Raw genomic sequence first — 18,604 nt, 5'->3', positions numbered from 1 at the left:
ATCCGCATCATAGGGGTTCCTAAACAAGAAGAGAAAGAACAAGGAATAGAGACTTTGTTCAAACATATCATAACTGAAAACTTCACTCAATTAAGGCAGGAAAACGTCTCACAAGTTCAAGAAGCACAGAGAACTCCATTAAAGAGAAACCCAAAGAAATCTACACGAAGACACATCATAATTAAAATACCAAAGCTAAGTGATAAAGAGAAAGTATTAAAAGCTGCTAGAGAAAAAAAGACTATCACCTACAAAGGAGCCCCCATAAGGATGACTTCCAACTTCTCAACAGAAACACTTGAGGCCAAAAGGGAATGGCAAGAAGTATTCAAAGTAATGCAGAACAAGAACCTACAACCAAGACTACTTTATCCAGCAAGGCTATCGTTTAAAATTGAAGGAGAAATATAAAGCTTTCCAGACAAAAAAAAACTCAAGGAACTCACTACAACCAAACCAAGGCTGCAAGAAATGCTAAGGAGCCTGTTGTAAACAGATCAAAGGAGAAAAAGAATATAGCAAAAGAGGAATACAGTTTTAAAGAATAAAATGGCAATAAACAACTACATATCAATAACAACCTTAAATGTAAATGGATTAAATGATCCAATCAAAAGACATAGGGTAGCTGCATGAATAAGAAAACAGGACCCATACATATGCTGTCTACAAGAGGCACACCTTAAAACAAAAGATGCACATAGACTGAAGATAAAAGGATGAAAAAAAAATATTTCAAGCAAATGGAAATGAAAAAAAAGCTGGGGGTAGCAACACTTATATGAGACAAAATGGACTTTAAAATAAAGGCTATAGTAAAAGATAAAGAAGGCCAATACATAATGATAAAGGGAGCAATCCAACAGGAAGATATAACCGTTATAAATATCTACGCACCTAATATAGGAGCACCTAAATATATAAAGCAGACTTTGAGGGATTTAAAGGGCGAGATCAACAGCCATACTATAATAGTAGGGGATTTCAATACCCCACTAACATCACTAGATAGATCCTCAAGAAAGAAAATTAACAAAGAAACAGCAGACTTAAAGGACATACTAGATCAGCTCGATTTAATAGATCTCTTCAGTACCTTCCACCCTAAAGCAGCAGAATATACATTCTTTTCAAGTGCTCATGGTACATTCTCTAGGATAGACCACATGTTAGGGCACAAAAGTTGTCTCAACAAATTTAAGAAGATTGAAATCATATCGAGCACTTTCTCTGATCACAATGGCATGAAACTAGAAATCAACCACAACAGAAAAACTGAAAAATACTCAAACACTTGGAAACTAAATAGCATGTTATTAAATAACGAATGGGTTAACAATGAGATCAATGAAGAAATAAAAAAATTCCTAGAATCAAACGATAACGAGTATACATCAACTCAAATTCATGGGACACAGCAAAAGCAGTCCTGAGAGGGAAATTCATAGCATTACAGGCACACTTTAAGAGCTAGAGAAAGATCAAATAAACAACTTGACCATCTAAAAGAACTAGAAAAAGAACAGCAAGTAAAGCCCAGAGCTAGTAGAAAGAAGGAAATAATAAAGATCAGAGCAGAAATAAATGACATAGAGGCTAAAGAAACAATACAGAGGATCAATGAAACCAGGAGCTAGTTATTTGAAAAGGTAAACAAGATCGATGAACCTTTACCCAGACTCACCAAGAAAAAAAGAGAGAGGACTCAAATAAATAAAATTAGAAATGAGAGTGGAGAAATAACAACTGACACAACAGAAATACAAAATATTGTAAGAAAATACTATGAAGAACTGTATGCCAAAAAACTAGACAACCTAGATGAAATGGATAAATTCCTTGAAACATATAATCTTCCAAAAATTAATCTGGAAGAATCAGAACACCTAAACAGACGAATTACAACAAATGAGATTGAAACAGTTTTTCAAAAACTCCCCAAAAAGAAAAGTCCTGGGCCTGAAGGCTTCACAAGTGAATTCTACCAAATATTCAAAGAAGAACTAACTCCTATCCTTCTCAAGCTATTTCAAAAAATTCAAGAGGAAGGAAGACTTCCAAGCTCCTTTTATAAAGCGAGTATAATTCTGATTCTAAAACCAGGCAAAGACAACACAAAGAAAGAAAATTATAGGCCAATATCCCTGATGAATTTAGATGCTAAAATCCTCAACAAAATATTAGCAAACTGGATCCAGCAATATATGAAAAAAATCATACACCATGATCAAGTGAAATTTATTCTTGGGAGGCAAGGCAGGTACAATATTTGCAAATCAATCAATGTGATTCATCACATAAACAAAAGGAAGGAGAAAAACCACATGATAATTTCAATAGATGCAGAAAAGCATTTGACAAAATCCAGCATCCATTCATGATCAAAACTCTCAGCAAAGTGGGAATACAGGGAACATACCTCAACATGATAAAGGCCATCTATGATAAACCCACAGCCAACATCATACTCGATGGGCAAAATTTAAAAGCAATGCCCTTAAGATCAGGAACAAGGCAGGGGTGCCCCATTTCACCACTCTTATTCAACATAATTCTGGAAGTCCTAGCCACAGCAATCAGACAAGAAAAAGAAATAAAAGGCATCCAAATTGGAAAAGAAGAAGTAAAACTATTATTTGCAGATGATATGATATTGTATATAGAAAACTCTAAAGGCTCAGTCAAAAAACTATTGGACCTGATAAATGAATTCAGCAAGGTGGCAGGATATAAAATTAATAGTCAAAAATCAGAGGCATTTTTATACACTAACCATGTACTGTCAGAAAGAGAAATTAAGGAAGCAATCCCCTTCACCATTGCAACCAAAAAAATAAAGTACCTAGGAATAAATTTAACCAGGGAGATTAAAGACTTGTACTCGGAAAATGATAAAACATTGATAAAAGAAACCAGGGAAGATACAAACAAGTGGAAGCATATACCGTGCCCATGGTTAGGAAGAATAAACATCATTAAAATGTCTATATTACCCAAAGCAATTTATAAATTCAATGCAATACTAATTAAAATACCAATGATATACTTCAAAGATATAGAACACATATTCCAAAAATTTATATGGAACCAAAAAAGAACACAAATGGCCTCAGCAATCTTTAATAGGAAGAATAAAGTGGGAGGTATCACACTTCCTGATATCAAGTTATACTACAAGGCCATTGTACTCAAAACAACCTGGTACTGGCATAAGAACAGGCATATAGATCAATGAAACAGAACTGAGAACACAGAAATAAACTCACACTTTTATGGACAACTGATATTTGACAAAGGAGGTAAGAGCATACATTGAAGTAAAGACAGCCTCTTCAACAAATGGTGTTGGGAAAATTGAACAGCTACCTACAAAAAAATGAAACTAGACCACCAACTTACACTATTCACAAAAATAAACTCAAAATGGATAAAAGACTTAAATGTATGCCATAAAACCATAAACATCTTAGAAGAAAACATAGGCAGTAAGCTCTCTGACATCTCTCGCAGCAATATATTTGCCGATTTTTCTCCACGGGCAAGTGAAATAAAAGACAGGATAAACAAATGGGACTATATCAAACTAAAAAGCTTCTGCACAGCTAAAGACAATTAAGAACAGAAGAAAAAGACAAACTACACAATGGGAGAATATATTTGACAATGCATCTGATAAGGGGTTAATAACCAAAATCTATAAAGAACTTGTAAAACTCAATACCAGAAAGACAAACAATCCAATCAAAAAATGGGTGAAAGAAATGAATAGACTCTTCTCCAAAAAGGACATACAGATGGCCAATAGGCATATGAAAAAATGCTCAACATCACTAATCATTAGAAAAATGCAAATTAAAACCACAAAGAGGTATCATCTCACACCAGTCAGAATGGCGCTAATCAACAAAACAACACAAAGTAAGTGCTGGCGAGGATGTGGAGAAAGGGAACCCTCCTGCACTGCTGGTGGGAATGCAGACTGGTGCAGCCACTGTGGAAAACAGTATGGAGATTCCTCAAAAAAAAAAAATTAAAAATCAACCTGCCTTTTGACCCAGCTATACCACTTTTAGGAATATACTCCAAGAACACCATAGCACTGTTTGAAAAGAAGAAATTCACCCCCATGTTTATGGCAGCATTGCTCACAATAGCGAAGATCTGGAAACAGCCCAAGTGTCCGTCAGTGGACAAGTGGATTAAAAAGCTTTGGTACAGGCCCTGGCCGGTTGGCTCAGTGGTAGATCATCGGCCTGGCGTGCAGGAGTCCTGGGTTCAATTCCCGGCCAGGGCACACAGGAGAAGTGCTCATCTGCTTCTCCACCCCTCCCCCTCTTCTTCGTCTCTGTCTCTCTCTTCCCCTCCCACAGCCAAGGCTCCATTGGAGCAAAGTTGGCCCCGGCGCTGAGGATGGCTCTGTGGCCTCTGCCTCAGGCGCTAGCATGGCTCTGGTTGCAACAGAGCAACGCCCCAGATGGGCAAAGCATCGCCCCCTGGTGGGCATGCTGGGTGGATCCCGGTCGGGTGCATGCAGGAGTCTGACTGCCTCCCCGTTTCCAACTTCAGAAAAATACAAAAAGGGGGAAAAAAAAAGCTTTGGTACAGCCTGACCAGGTGGTGGCGCAGTGGGTAGAGCGTCAGACTGGGATTCTGAGGACCCAGGTTCGAGACCCCTAGGTCGCCAGCTTGAGCACAGGCTCATCTGGTTTGAGCAAAAGCTCACCAGCTTGGACCCAAGGTTGCTGGCTCGAGCAAGGGGTTACTCGGTCTGCTGAAGGACTGTGGTCAGGGTACATGTGAGAGGGCAACTGATGAACAACTAAGGTATCGCAATGCGCAATGAAAAACTAATGATTGATGCTTCTCATCTCTCTGTTTCTGTCCGTCTGTCCCTGTCTATCCCTCACTCTGACTCTCTATCTCTCTAAAAAAATAAATAAATAAAATTTTTAAAAAAAGAAAAAAAATAAAATTTAAAAAAAAGCTTTGGTACACATATACTATGGAATACTACTCAGCCATAAGAAATGATGACATTGGATCTTTTACAACAACATGGATGGACCTTGATAACATTATACTGAGCGAAATAAATAAATCAGAAAAAACTAAGAACTATATGATTCCATACATAGGTGGGACATAAAAATGAGACTCAGAGACATGGACAAGAGTGTGGGGTTTACGGGGTGGGGGGAGGAGAGGGAGAGGGTTGGGGGAGGGGAGGGGCACAAAGAAAACCAGTTAGAAGGTGATGGAAGACAATTGGACTTTGGGTGATGGGAATGCAGCATAATCAAATGTCAAAATAACCTAGAGATGTTTTCTCTGAACATATGTACCTCTATTTATCAATGTCACCCCATTAAAATTAATTTTAAAAATTAAAAATGGAACTGCCTTTTGACCCAGCAATTCTACTTCTGGGAATTTATCCAAAAAAAATCTGAAACGCTAATTTGAAAGAATATATGCACCCCTATGTTCACTGCAGCATTATTTATAATAGCCTCAGTGCCCATCAATAGATGAGTAGATAAAAAAAACTGGTACATTTACATAATAGAATACTACTTAGCCATTAAAAAGGAGGAAATCTTAACTTTTGTCACAGCATAGATAGACACAGAGAGCATTATGCTAAGTGAAATATGCCAGCCAGAGAAAAACAAGCAGAAATACGATGTTACTCACATGTGGAATCTAATGAACAAAATGAGCTAACACGCAAAACAGAGAGACTCACAGAGAGCAGGGCAATGGCTATTGGAAAGGACGGGGAGAGGCAGGGGCTGGAGGGATTGAGCAAAAACTCATGGACACAGACAACAGTGTGGTGACTACTGTGGGCGATGGGAAGGAGGCAGTGGAGGAGGGTAACAGCGGGGGGGACAAATGGTGACAAAGATTTGACTTCGGGTGGTAAACACACAATACAGTGTACTGATGACGTATTGTAGAATTGTGTACCGGAAACTTGAATAATTTTGTTAACCAGTGCCACTCCAATAAATTCAATAAAAGGCGGGGGGAGAAAACTAAGGGTATTAACTTACAATTTGCTTTAAGAGAACACTGAACAGTAAGTAGTTTTAATGATATGATCCTAGAACACACATACACAGAAAACACCAAGAGTGTGGCCTACTCATTAGACTATGTATTCACATGACAATATTACTCAAGTCTAGGGGATGACAACCATATTATTGCCAAAGTCTTTCTCTGGGTTTTAGAAATGGTCCAATAAAAGTGTTCCCATCATCTACCAGCACCACAAAATGATCTCCATGGACTGACGCTTTACACAAATATCCTTTGGGCCATACAGCACGCGGGCCCAGTCCACTTCAGCACACATGGAACAGTGCAGGGAGTACAGCTGCCCCTAGAAGCCAGTCCCGGCAGGCTGTAGGGGAGCAGGGCTTACTTTGAAGAAGGCCTCCATGAGCACCTGGTCGGGGCGCAGGTCCCTCCACGGGAGACTCCGGTAGGCACTGTGCAGGGCATACAGGATGAACTCGGGCATTTTGGGTGCTGTGCACGCTTCACAATAATGCATCAGGTGCAACCGAAGGGCTCCTGCTTCACCCGGCAGCAGCTTGTCTAAAATCGGGGAAGAAAAGACAGCTCAAGTTCTTTTGGGTTATCTTTTATATTAATAACAATACAAAATACAAATGTGAACTGAAAGTCTAAAACCTAAATTTCTCAATAATTACCCAATTTCAAACTTTTCCACATGCGAGGGGGCAATAACCGGTGGCAGATTAACACTGAATAATGCTACTTTACTTACTGGTGACTGGACGGAGCACTGGGGTGCGGAGACAGAGGGGTGATGGCTTTCCCTTCAAAACTTCTACACAGATGGCTTCTTACCTCTAAATCACCTCCCTAACCCTGACCACTTCTCGATCTCCCTCAGATGCGGCCCTCCGCACGTGTTCATTCAGTCTCCTGCATTTAGCACTGTGCTCATTTGGCACGTTGAAGGAATCAGTGTTCCTCAGAGGGAAATGTTCCCTGGTACAGTAAAACGAGACTATTAGCTATTGAGCTAAGTCATTCTAAAACAATCTGAGCTGGGTGGACCTAACATCCTCATAAACCTCCCAATATAGAACACTTAGATAAAAAAATTAAAAAATAAAAACACTTAGATATACTAAGGAAACGATCACATCTTTGAAAATGCATAGCTAGGAGCACTCAGTGGAAGAAAATGCCAGGAGCCGAAAGCAAAGAGAGACTAGGAAACCAAGCAGTAAGCTGACTTGGAAGCCACAGTTGCCCCAGGACTGTCTGCTATGCTGAGTTTTAACAGCACAGGGGACCCAGACGAGGTCCTCTGAGGACTGCACTCGATGAAAGGGCAGAGCAGCAGGGGAAGGCACAGCCTCTAGCTTCGAGACCTGGGGAGGAAAAAGGGTTCACTGCGAGTAGAGGACTGCCTTCAGTTTTAGTATAGACCTGGTTTCATGTAAGCCTGTGGTGTGAGAAACCCCAAGGCAAGAAATGACGTAGTTACAATTGGCAACAGATGCAGACTTTCTCTGGAGGCAGCACCCGGGTCCTACTCCTGACAGAACTGCCCCAGATATGTGCTTAGAATACAAGTCTCCCTAAATATGTGCTTAGAATACAAAATTACAAAATGCACAGGAAACAAGCCTCTAAGAATAAGAGTCAGAAGGAGCAAATAGCAGCATAAGCTGCCCTGAAGAGGAACTTCATAAAGGAAAGTGTGTTTAAACATTTTTTAAAAAATTAAAATTGGAATTTGAAGCAAAAGAAATCCACCAGGGTAGATGTGTACACCAAATAAAACTTCTAGAAACTGAAATGAGAAATTCAATGGACACTTTTAAAAGATGACTAGAGCCTGACCAGGCGGTGGCGCAGTGGATAGAGCGTCAGACTGGGATGAGGAGGACCCAGGTTCAAGACCCCGAGGTTGCCAGCTTGAGCGCGGGCTCATCTGGTTTGAGCAAAGCTCACCAGCTTGGACCCAAGGTCGCTGGCTCGAGCAAGGGGTCACTTGGCCTGCTATAGCCCCACGGACAAGGCACATATGAGAAAGCAATCAATGAACAACTAGGGTGTCGCAACGAAAGACTAATGATTGATGCTTCTCATCTCTCTCCGTTCCTGTCTGTTCCTCTCTCTGACTCTTTCTCTGTCTCTATAAATAAATAAATAAATAAAATAAAAGATGACTAGATATAGTTAGGAACACTGAGTAAATTGGAAAAAAAAACACCAAGAATTTGCCCAACATGAAACACAAAAGTATAGAAAACATGAAAGGGAAGTCAAAGTCACAGAAAACAGACTGAGGTTCAACAGAGGGACTGGCAATATCGCAAGAGAAAGGCCACATAACTTTCATAACTGAGGAAACTCCGAGCAGCCTCCCCAACAAGACCAGAGGTAACGAACTTGACACTAAATACGGTAGGAGTGCCTTTCCTTTGGTCAGCAAGGACCGCCTATTTATTAAAAGAAAACTAAATAAAGTACAAAAGCAGGGTAAAAGATTCACAGAATGAGTCCAGGGAAAGTGAAAACCAACCAGGGTCCTACCTTTAAGGCTCTCGTGCAGGGAGGCAATGCAGGCAGTGAACAGCTGCACGACGCTGGCGGCCACCGCCGCGTCGCTCTCCAGCCAGGGGTAGTGTCGCTGGCTGCTTGAAATAAAGGCAACGCACTTAGAAACGAAATACCATGATTAAATTTCTCTAGGTCCCAGAGTCTCAGGCTTGCCTAAGTCAGAGAGAACACTGTGTATGTCACTCTAAAAACACATTTAGACAACCTCAAAGGCTGTAAATTCCTGAGGGTGAATTGTACTATCAACCACACAGTTTTATATTTTCCTTCCTAGACATTATTCCCCAGCGCAACTGTTTCTGAAGTGTGTTACCTAAATTAGCTATCAAATTAACATCTTTTACATCCTTCACTTTGTACTCTGAACTCATCCCTTGTGCACCTTGGTTACATTTCAAATGCCTTAGAAATACACTGTTAGGCGGCTTCCGCAGGAAGGAGAAAAGGGGAAGGGAAAAGGGAAAGAAAGAAAAAAAATTCATGTCACAAAAATGTCCAAAAGTGAATGGATGGGAAATAACCGAACAAATAGCAAACAAACAAACAAAAACTTCTTTATAAAAAAATGTTAGTTTCTGAACCTGGCCCAGAAAATTTAATATCAAAATAGATTCGATTAATTCTTCATATAAATAAGCAGGCAGCCTGCATTATGGTCAGCAGTCAAATAGTCACGGCATCTTAAAGCCTGCAGATTCTTTGAGAATAGCCCTCTAGCAAAAGCAAAGGTCCAGAACCTTTTCTGCTTTTTTCAAGGAGCTCTTGAAGCAGCAAGGGTTAATGCAAAGGGCTCCTGTGCCAATTCTGGCCCTCACTGGCCACGGGACAGGAGCCCAATGTTTAATTTTTCTGAGTCTCAGAACCAGATTAGTGAATATTTGTGAAAACACCTTAAATTCTGTGATGTTTACTACTGTTGTAATTTTTAAAAACCCCTGTCAAGTTCACCTCACCTTTGTATGCTTTTAGGGGGGGAGGCTCATAGGGTATTATTTGAATAGCTCTACGCCTCTCCCCTAAATGTTCACAAAATAATGCTTTCATTTAATTGCAGGATTCATGTTAAAAGGGTGATTCCCACCCACTCATCTGAAAGCCAGTTTAGTAGGTCTCATCTTCTTAGTGTTATATCATCCACATCTAACTAAGAACAGCATCCGTTTCTCTAAAATTAAGGACCAAAACCGAGTCAACGTCTTTACCATGAAGAACTGAAAACAAGTGTCCAGTTTTGCTTCAAAATTACTATCGAGATAATAGCTCTGATCAACCAGACTAACAACTCCACAAACAGAAAATGTTCTGTTTCTTTCTTAAAGAAGCATTTTCCTAAAATTAAATATGACCTTAACTTAAAAAAATTAAATCTGTGAATGCATCACTCGTACCAAAACACCACCAGAACTTTAAGACTATGAATTTCAGAGGAACTCGAACACGTGAGAAACGATGTACCTTTCCCTGTCCTCTAACACCAGGATCCATGGCCGGAAGAGCTGGATGACCACTGAATGCAGGGACCGCAGCACTAAAACAAAGACAAGTATTTAGAGACAAGAAACACTGTCAATGTCACTGACAAAACTATATGAAAGAGTCTTCTTCCTATTATCTGTACCCTCATCAACTTATGTTGATATAAAAACAAAAAGTTTCCTGTAACTGAGTGCATTTTCATTTGCTACCCAGTGGAATTTCTTGATTGAATTTTTATTACAACATGTCATGGATAATTTTATAACAATATATTTTTTGAAAGATAAAGGCTTAACTATTCAGGACCCTTTTCTTAGTGAGAGAAATAACAGGAACGAGGAGTTGGAGGTTGAAAGCCATCTCGTGTGTCTCGCCCTACAGAGGAGGGGCAGACAAGCTAAAGCAAGCACCTCTTAAGTGAATGCAGGTATGACACACACACACGGTTCACACCTACGCTGTATATTTTCCATTTCCTCCATGTGACACGCAGGCAGCCTTATCGCAAAGATTAAATCTCTTAATATGTCTCCTCAAATCCCTTCTAATGGAAGGTCAGAACACCCACCTCCACATGCACTCACAGCACATTACCTGTTTTGCTGCCGGCAGATGGGTCTTGGGCCAACGAAGCCATTTCTGAGTCAAGCAGCCTTTTTACAAGATAGCCCAAGAGCGTCTTCACATCATCCATGTAAGGACTCCACTTAGAGAATAAGCCAAAACTTTTAAAGTCCACCGTGGATAACCGGAGCTTATAAAAGAAGTCTGAGAGCCACTGTATGGTCTCCGTCACCTGGAAGAGAAGGGCCCGGTGAGCGTCTGCCCGCAGCCAAGTATGGCAGAGACTGCGGTGCAAGGCTCTGCCTTTGTAATGGAGTCGCAAAGTTACATAGCACATAAAAAGTAAATCACCAGCCCTGGCCGGTCGGCTCAGTGGTAGAGTGTCGGCCTGGCGTGCAGGAGTCCCAGGTTCGATTCCTGGTCAGGGCACACAGGAGAAGCGCCCATCTGCTTCTCCACCCCTCCCCTTCTCCTTCATCTCTATCTCTCTCTTCCCCTCCTGCAGCCGAGGCTCCACTGGAGCAAAGATGGCCCGGGCGCTGGGGATGGCTCCTTGGCCTCTGCCCCAGGCGCTAGAGTGGCTCTGGTTGCAACAGAGCAACGCCCCGGAGGGGCAGAGCATCGCCCCCTGGTGGGCAGAGCATCACCCCCTGGTGGGCGTGCCAGGTGGATCCTGGTCGGGCGCATGTGGGAGTCTGTCTGACTGTCTCCCCATTTCCAGCTTCAGAAAAATACAAAAACAAAAAAAGTAAATCACCATATTTCAAATGTTTTCTAAAGCAGAGGAACCATTGTCTCAAATAAATTTTCAAGTAAAATTTCATGTGGACCCATATCATACAGAGTTTATAAAACTGCCAGCTCTGTGGGCCACTGCATGAAACGCTGGCCAAAGAAGCCAAAGACATGGGTGGGTGAAGGTGGGAGGGGAGGCCTGGGGTGTTCTGAACAGATGGACAAGAATCATACTGAGCAGTGAGAGAAAGGTGGTCCAGACAAATCAGGAGTTGGGGGAAGGAGGTGACAGACAAAAAAAAGCACAGAGCTCTTAAACATAATGCACAAAAAAGATTTTTAGATATAAATTTTAAACGTGTTCCAAACATTTAAATAGCAAAGGAAATAGAAAAGAAATGCACAAAAAATGTCAGACACCAAAAGCTACACACCTGCTTATCTGACAAGAGACCATCCAGAGAGCTTTGAAGCACTGTGCTCTCAGCAGAAGCTGCCCCCTGCTGGCCGTTCGGGGCACAGCATCCCAGGGCTCTCAGAGTGGCTTTCCAGCACTCGGGGCTCAGCAGCTGTTCCGCAGAGCCTTATGGGGCAGGGACAGAGGACAGCAAGTCAGCATCTTTCACAAACTAAAATTTTCAACTTGCATCAAAGAGCAGATGAATGTTACAAAGAAATCCAAAACAAATTCATAATGATCTTTGGTGAAGAAACCAAAGTAAAGAAAACCTATTAAAAAAACTATCCACCCAAATAGTTGACTTTCCTTGTTCCTGATCACTCCGCTGAGAGTAAGCATCCCACCTATCAGACCCTGACTGGGAATGGTAGGATGCCATTTTCCAGGCCAGCTGATGTGAGACAAATAATGGTGACAGGACAGGGGAGACTGGGTGCAGATGCAACAGCAGAGCCTAGGCTCTCCTCAGAAGGTGTCGTATTTACCCCTAAGACGCCATTCTTACTATAGACACAACCGAAAAGATGGAATAGAAGAGTGGAGGCTATTACCCAGCAGTCCGCTGCTTGCACAGCTCCCATCCCAGAGGTCAGGAATCATGCCTCCTCGGGTCCTTTCCAACCAGAGGCGGCCTGAGGATCCAAGAGCGCACAGGCTCATAGGTGCAGGTGGAGGGAAGGATGTGGGTCAGCTGCTCTATACTGAGGATGAAGGGTCTGGGTATAGGAAAAGGTTTGTGTCCAGCTGCTGGCTGTGGTCTGGATCCTAGGGCAAAGGCCTAGACTCAAGCTGCAAGTGTGGGAGTCATGCACACCTAGACACAGCCGTGAAGCCAGGAAAAACAATGGGCTCGCCCAGGGAAAGAAGACAGCAGATGTGCAAAGAATGGAACCCTGGGAACCAACAGGGTGGCCAGGGAGGCGTGGGAAACCAGGAGGCTGGAGGTCAGGAACCTGACAGAGGGGGTACCGTTACTCTTAACTTTTTACTGAATTACTTTCCCTGGGAAGTAGAAATCTTCTGTTATATGCAAGTCAATGGTTGTCTACATTGTCTACATAAACAGTCTACAATCTCTTTAAAAGGTTTTGGGCAAAAAACAACATATACTTGATCAAATTTGGAAAACTTACAACAAAGCCTGACCAGGCGGTGGCGCAGTGGATAGAGCATCGGACTGGGATACCGAGGACCCAGGTTCAAGACCCAGAGGTTGCCAACTTGAGCTGGGATACCGAGGACCCAGGTTCAAGACCCAGAGGTTGCCAACTTGAGCGCAGGCTCATCTGGTTTGAGCAAAAAGCTCACCAGCTTGGACCCAAGGTTGCTGGCTCGAGCGAGCAAGGGGTTACTCGGTCTGCTGAAGGCCCGCGATCAAGGCACATATGAGAAAGCCATCAATGAACAACTAAGGTATCGCAATGCGCAACAAAAACTAATGATTGATGCTTCTCATTTCTCCATTCCTATCTGTCTGTCCCTGTCTATCCCTCTCTCTGACTCTCTATCTCTGTAAAAAAAAAAAAGAAGAAAAAGAAAACTTACAACAAAAATTAGCTAGGCAAATATGCATCAAAAAATGTATAAATATATTCCTCTGCTACTTCCCCCTGGAGAAAACAATGAAAGCTTGAAATGCTTTGAAAATGAGGGCACACATTTCAGTATTCTTCAGGTAGTCCAATACATAAGATCATTAACTTACTAAGTAATTTCTGTTAAGTAACACAAAGATTTGACGTAAAAAAGTATATACTATCTCAGTTTTCAAATAAAAGTCCTGCCTAGTGAAATTCCAAAAATAAAAAAAGCCTACATTCTATTTCTCCTCTAATCTCCACTACCCCAATGGGAAATTGCCAAAGGGGGACAGCAAGGGTGGGAATGTGGGAAATGTCATGCTGCTCTTTCCCTTGGCAAAAGTAAGGACAGTCTATCATTATGCAGGGATAAAATTCATTGTCAAAAAATTAGGGGGGAACCCTAAAATGTATCCACTGTTTTCAAACTACAGAGAAACCAACTGTCCTGTAGAGAGCAACTTCCTTCTCCATTGTCCCACCAAATCTGCAGTCAGTAGAGTAACCAAGCCCACTTCCACCCTGCCCCACCGAAGACAGCTGCAAAGTCCAGGTCAAGAGAAGGGTACAAGCTATGGACTCCAGCCCCAAAGACTTAATCCTGTTGGGCCCAGTGAGGGCCCTTTCTAACATTTAGGACAATAAATGCCATTTTCACAGGTAGCAACCTTTTGGGCCTTCTTCATCGAGTATATCAGGTAAAATCAATCATTCTAAAACCCCTGCACACCTGTGCTATTTTCACATTTTTGGATGACATCTGTAGAATGATGTCCTAGTATTCACTGTGATCGACTCAGTCACTTACTTTGCATGAGCAGCCTGAGAATGTCACTGTACTGGTCCGGGAACTGGTAGAGAAGAAGGTAAGTCCAGTGCTTACAGAAAAGATTAAATGGCATCAAAATATCTTCATCTGGTTCAAGGCCCCAGGCAGTAAGTGCCAAATGAATGGACTCCAGAAGCCTGGTACGATCAGACAGAGGAGGTTTAGTGGTGTTTAACCATTGCTTAAGATCGAACTAAAAAGAAACAGAAACAAGAAGCAATTTTATTGACACTAGAAAATTAACTGAAGTAGAGCAAAGTCTGTACAATTTACCTAGCATTTAGCTTTCCATAGAGAGTTAAACTAAAGTTTATATACAAGCACCTACAAGAATGTGCGCAGTTCAATGATTGACAGGTGCGTTACACCTCCATCTCTACTACACTCTCTGGGAGGCAGTTTTCTCACTTCCATGTGCTTTTTCGTAATTTAAAAATTTTGCTGGTAACTTTTCCCTACAAGACAGGGTTTGGAACTTTGTAGTTCTCTTTCACTGGTCACAGTGCCACAAACAAGTAGCTGCTCAAGAGAACTGTCTCCATCTAACGGCCATGTTTCTGAATCTGCAATTGGTCAGCTATCTGAGTTAATAAAATTCAGCGTGCTGAGATCTCCGTCCAGAGTCCCAACTATACAACATGTTCTCCCCATTGCAGAATGAGATCGGTCCTAGGCCCTAAAAAATTACCAGCTTTTGTGACTCACAGATGTCAGAGAAATACAGTTGAAGACAAAATAGCTAAGACCCTAAAATTCCCAACTCGTTAAGTAAATTCATTGCCTTGGTCTGAGCTAAAATTCCACTTGGAGTGAGGACAAAGGCAATTTGCTTCGATCTGGCTTTTTCTAAATATGAGAGACTTGGACATAGTACAACTCATTTATCACACATAATTTAGGCATCGATTCAGGATAAAGTCAAAAGAAGGATGTATTAAATTACTATCATGAATATTTCAAAACGGTACTGTTTTTAAACAGAATCTGGGAGCTAGGTCCTATTTATAGTAGGATTATGACTGTCTCACACAACCCAACTGACACCCCCAAAAGAGGAAGCTGTGGGGTCGACTGGGCTCCTAAAGGCTCCTAAAAGGTCACGCAAAACGTGACAAGGGCCTGGGCACCTAAGATCCACCTGGAAACAGGACCCCAGAGGGCCTTTCACGTCTGCAGAGTGGGAAACACCTGTAGTTCCTCCGTGTCGATGATAAGATCAGGATTGGATCACACCTCACCTTGGTTAGCAGCATGAAAATCATGTCACTGTTGTCCTCACTGAGAAACTTCACCACCTTCTCGTACAGCTGTATGAACTCCGCAGGAGCGGCATTGGGAGTAAAGAAAGGAGACAGAAGAGAGCAGAGCCTCCGGCTCCTCAGAACGGTCTCCAGGACCTTTCTGCACTCTGACTTGCTACCACTGATGAACACCTTGAAAGAATAAAAGAGGAAAATGCCATCAACTTTCCACTCCCCAACCTTTAAGCAACCAAGTAGTAAGGGGTAGTATATAAGGCAAATAGAATTTTTTCTAAATGAAAATATAAAACAATCAAAAGAAATTTAAAATCAATATAACATGCCACGTCCAATGTAGGTAACATGAAAATCTTGCAAATACCACCATGATTACTAAGTACCCAAAGTGATCCTACATTATGTCAAGAAAACAGAACTTCTAGATTATAGATTTTAATACTTTTTAAAAGCTAACTTTTCAAAATTAATGTATAATCAGGATAACTTCACACATTGTTTTAACTTTGTTCTAATGTTTAAAAGAATATATGTGAATACTTAAATAATCTCAGAACCAGGAAGGCTTTGATAAACTTGACCACAGTCAGAAATAATAAGGACAAGACAGATTTGAATTGATAAAAATTTTAACTTCTATAAGGCAAAAAGCATATAAAAATTAAATTAAAATGACAATGTAGAAAAATTAATTTATAACAAGGTTATAATCTATGTTGCATTTTGAAAAGAGAGAAAAAAATCAAGAAACTCTCCAACCAAAAATGTGCAAAGGACAATAACCAGCAAATCACTAAAAAGATACAAATGATGGGGGATTTATGGGGGGAAGGGTGTAAAGAGGGACATTTATAAGGTGACAGAAATTGATTTGACTTTGAGTGATGGGTATATAACATAATCAACAGTTCAAATGCTATAGAAATGTTTACCTGAAACCTATGTACTCTTATTGATCAATGTCACCCTGTTCAATTTAATTTTCTAAATAAAATAAAATAATAAAATAAAAGGATACAAATGGCCAAAACATAGGAAAAGTCATGCAACTTAACAAATACTTAAAGAAATGTATCTTAAAATAATAATACCACTTCCCCTATTAGATTAGCAAGATTTAAAAAGAATGACCATTCCTATTGTAGGTTATGACATGGAGAATAATAACTCAAACCCTGCAATGACAGTGTAAACAGGTATAAGCTTCCCTGGAGGGGAAGTGTGACCATATACATCACAATATATTGATACATCATACTTTTTTTAAAAATTATACTTCTAAGGAAGTATCCTAGGTGAAAAATGTCCATCAAGTTCACAAATATGTGTAAGATTATTTATCTCAGGTTACTGTAGCAAAATAAACAACCTAAATGTCCATGCAGGGGGCACTGTCTCAATACATTACAAGATATCTGTGCCATGTAACACTATGTATTAAATACCATGTTAGAAACAGACTCATAGATTCAGAGAACTTAGAGTCACCAGATGGGAAGGAGATTGAGGGACTGTATGAAAAATGGAAGAGATTAAGGAGTACATATTGGTAGTTACAAAACAGTCATAGGGATGTAAAGTACAGCATATCCCTATGTCAATAATAATGTAATAACCATGTCCAGTATCAGGTGGGTATTTGTAAGTTATATAATTGTACCACTATGCTATACACCTGAAACTGATATAAAATGATACTGAATGTCAACCATAATTGAAAAATAAAAATAAAAACCATGTCATAGGTCTGTATTTATTAACACAGAAGAATGTCTAAAAAGGTGCGTTTGAATGAAAAAGGCAAGTTACAAAATAGTATGTGCCATTTTTGAGTGTGTGTCTGTATCTATTTATCTATATGTAGAGTTAATATATCATTTTTATATATACATTCACATACACTAATACACACACATATGCACAAGACAAACTATAATGAAACGTCAGCTGTGTAACCAGTATCTCCAGGTAGTCAGGATTCTGAAAAGTTTTCTTTCTTTATACTTTCTGCACTCTTTGCATTGCTTATAATAAGCAGACACCAATTTTATAAGGAAAGAAACAATTTTTAAAAATCTATTTTAATACTGTCTCAGTATCCTCCGCTTCTAAGTCCCTTACCTAGAGACTCATTATGTCTGACAAAAGGCTAACTACCAGACAATAAGGACAGTACATAAGTACTCGTCAGTTGAATTTGGGTAAGAATACGCAGTTAATTAGTATGTACCTATTTTCAACAAGTGGCTTTTTTCTCTTATGACACATTTCATAAATCTATATGGACACACTGTCATTGCTCTTCTTAAATATCCCTATTTTAATGGTAATTCAAGTAAATAAATAAATGGTGACCGAGAATAGCAACTGGGAGGCAGCGGAGCTTTGAATGTGGAGTACAAAGACCCAGGGCGCAGTCTCAGCTCCAGCATGCACCAGCTGTATTCCAGGCAAGTCACTCATCTTTTAGAGCACAGCCTTCCATCTTTAAATGGGAATGATATCAATCACAGGAAGTTACTGTGAGGATGAAATAATAAATCAGAAAGCATTTTATAAACGATAGAGAGCTTCAGTGATATTACTGGTAACAACTCCAACAGTACATGAAAGAGTCTGATGTCTCCCCGGAAGCTTTCAAATGTGAATAATTTAATATCTCTTGTACGAGAAGCAAAACTCTAGATCAATAATTCTAATCCCATCTTGAGAAGCCAACAATTCAAAGGCGCTTCTGACCTAGGTAAGTCTCTGAACCTACAATAAATATGTCTGAAGTCACATACCTCATGAGAATACTGAAGGGACTCATGATAGCTGAGAAAGACTAACAACACAGATTAACCTTACCTGTCCCAAAATTTCAATGCATGAAGTAAAGAACTGCCTTGTGGGAGGATGACGCTGGGTCTCATCACTGACGTAATCCACAATAGTGAAGAAGAGGCTAATGCCAACCTTCTGAACCCCAGGGGTAGGCTGCAGCTTGTAGGCATTCACTAAGGCCCTGCAGGAAAATGGGTAAGAAGTGTTCTACAGATTGAGAATGCAGACACATCAGTGTTTCTCTGATACTCCACGTTTCTCG

The 18,604-nt window shown here is 40.6% G+C and overlaps 1 protein-coding gene across 2 annotated transcripts in view; it reads right to left on the bottom strand.

Annotated features, from left to right (window-relative positions):
- EPG5 (ectopic P-granules 5 autophagy tethering factor) overlaps window positions 1–18,604 on the bottom strand; it is a 108,712-nt gene that overhangs the window by 21,054 nt on the left and 69,054 nt on the right. Inside the window, exons 29-36 of one of the 2 annotated variants that reach the window (XM_066352816.1) lie at window positions 18,367–18,523; window positions 15,496–15,690; window positions 14,237–14,450; window positions 11,823–11,971; window positions 10,684–10,885; window positions 10,069–10,141; window positions 8,587–8,690; window positions 6,431–6,606 (exon numbers count right to left, since the gene is read on the bottom strand). In XM_066352816.1, coding sequence (XP_066208913.1) covers window positions 6,431–6,606; window positions 8,587–8,690; window positions 10,069–10,141; window positions 10,684–10,885; window positions 11,823–11,971; window positions 14,237–14,450; window positions 15,496–15,690; window positions 18,367–18,523 — 1,270 coding nt within the window. The remainder of the gene's footprint in view (window positions 1–6,430; window positions 6,607–8,586; window positions 8,691–10,068; window positions 10,142–10,683; window positions 10,886–11,822; window positions 11,972–14,236; window positions 14,451–15,495; window positions 15,691–18,366; window positions 18,524–18,604) is intronic. The other variant, XM_066352817.1, reaches the window with a different exon arrangement.

Source organism: Saccopteryx leptura, chromosome 11 (genome assembly GCF_036850995.1).
Source record: "Saccopteryx leptura isolate mSacLep1 chromosome 11, mSacLep1_pri_phased_curated, whole genome shotgun sequence".
Lineage (NCBI taxonomy): Eukaryota > Metazoa > Chordata > Mammalia > Chiroptera > Emballonuridae > Saccopteryx > Saccopteryx leptura.
The sequence above is the reverse complement of the archived record's forward strand: the minus strand, read 5'-3'. Positions and strand labels throughout refer to the sequence as shown.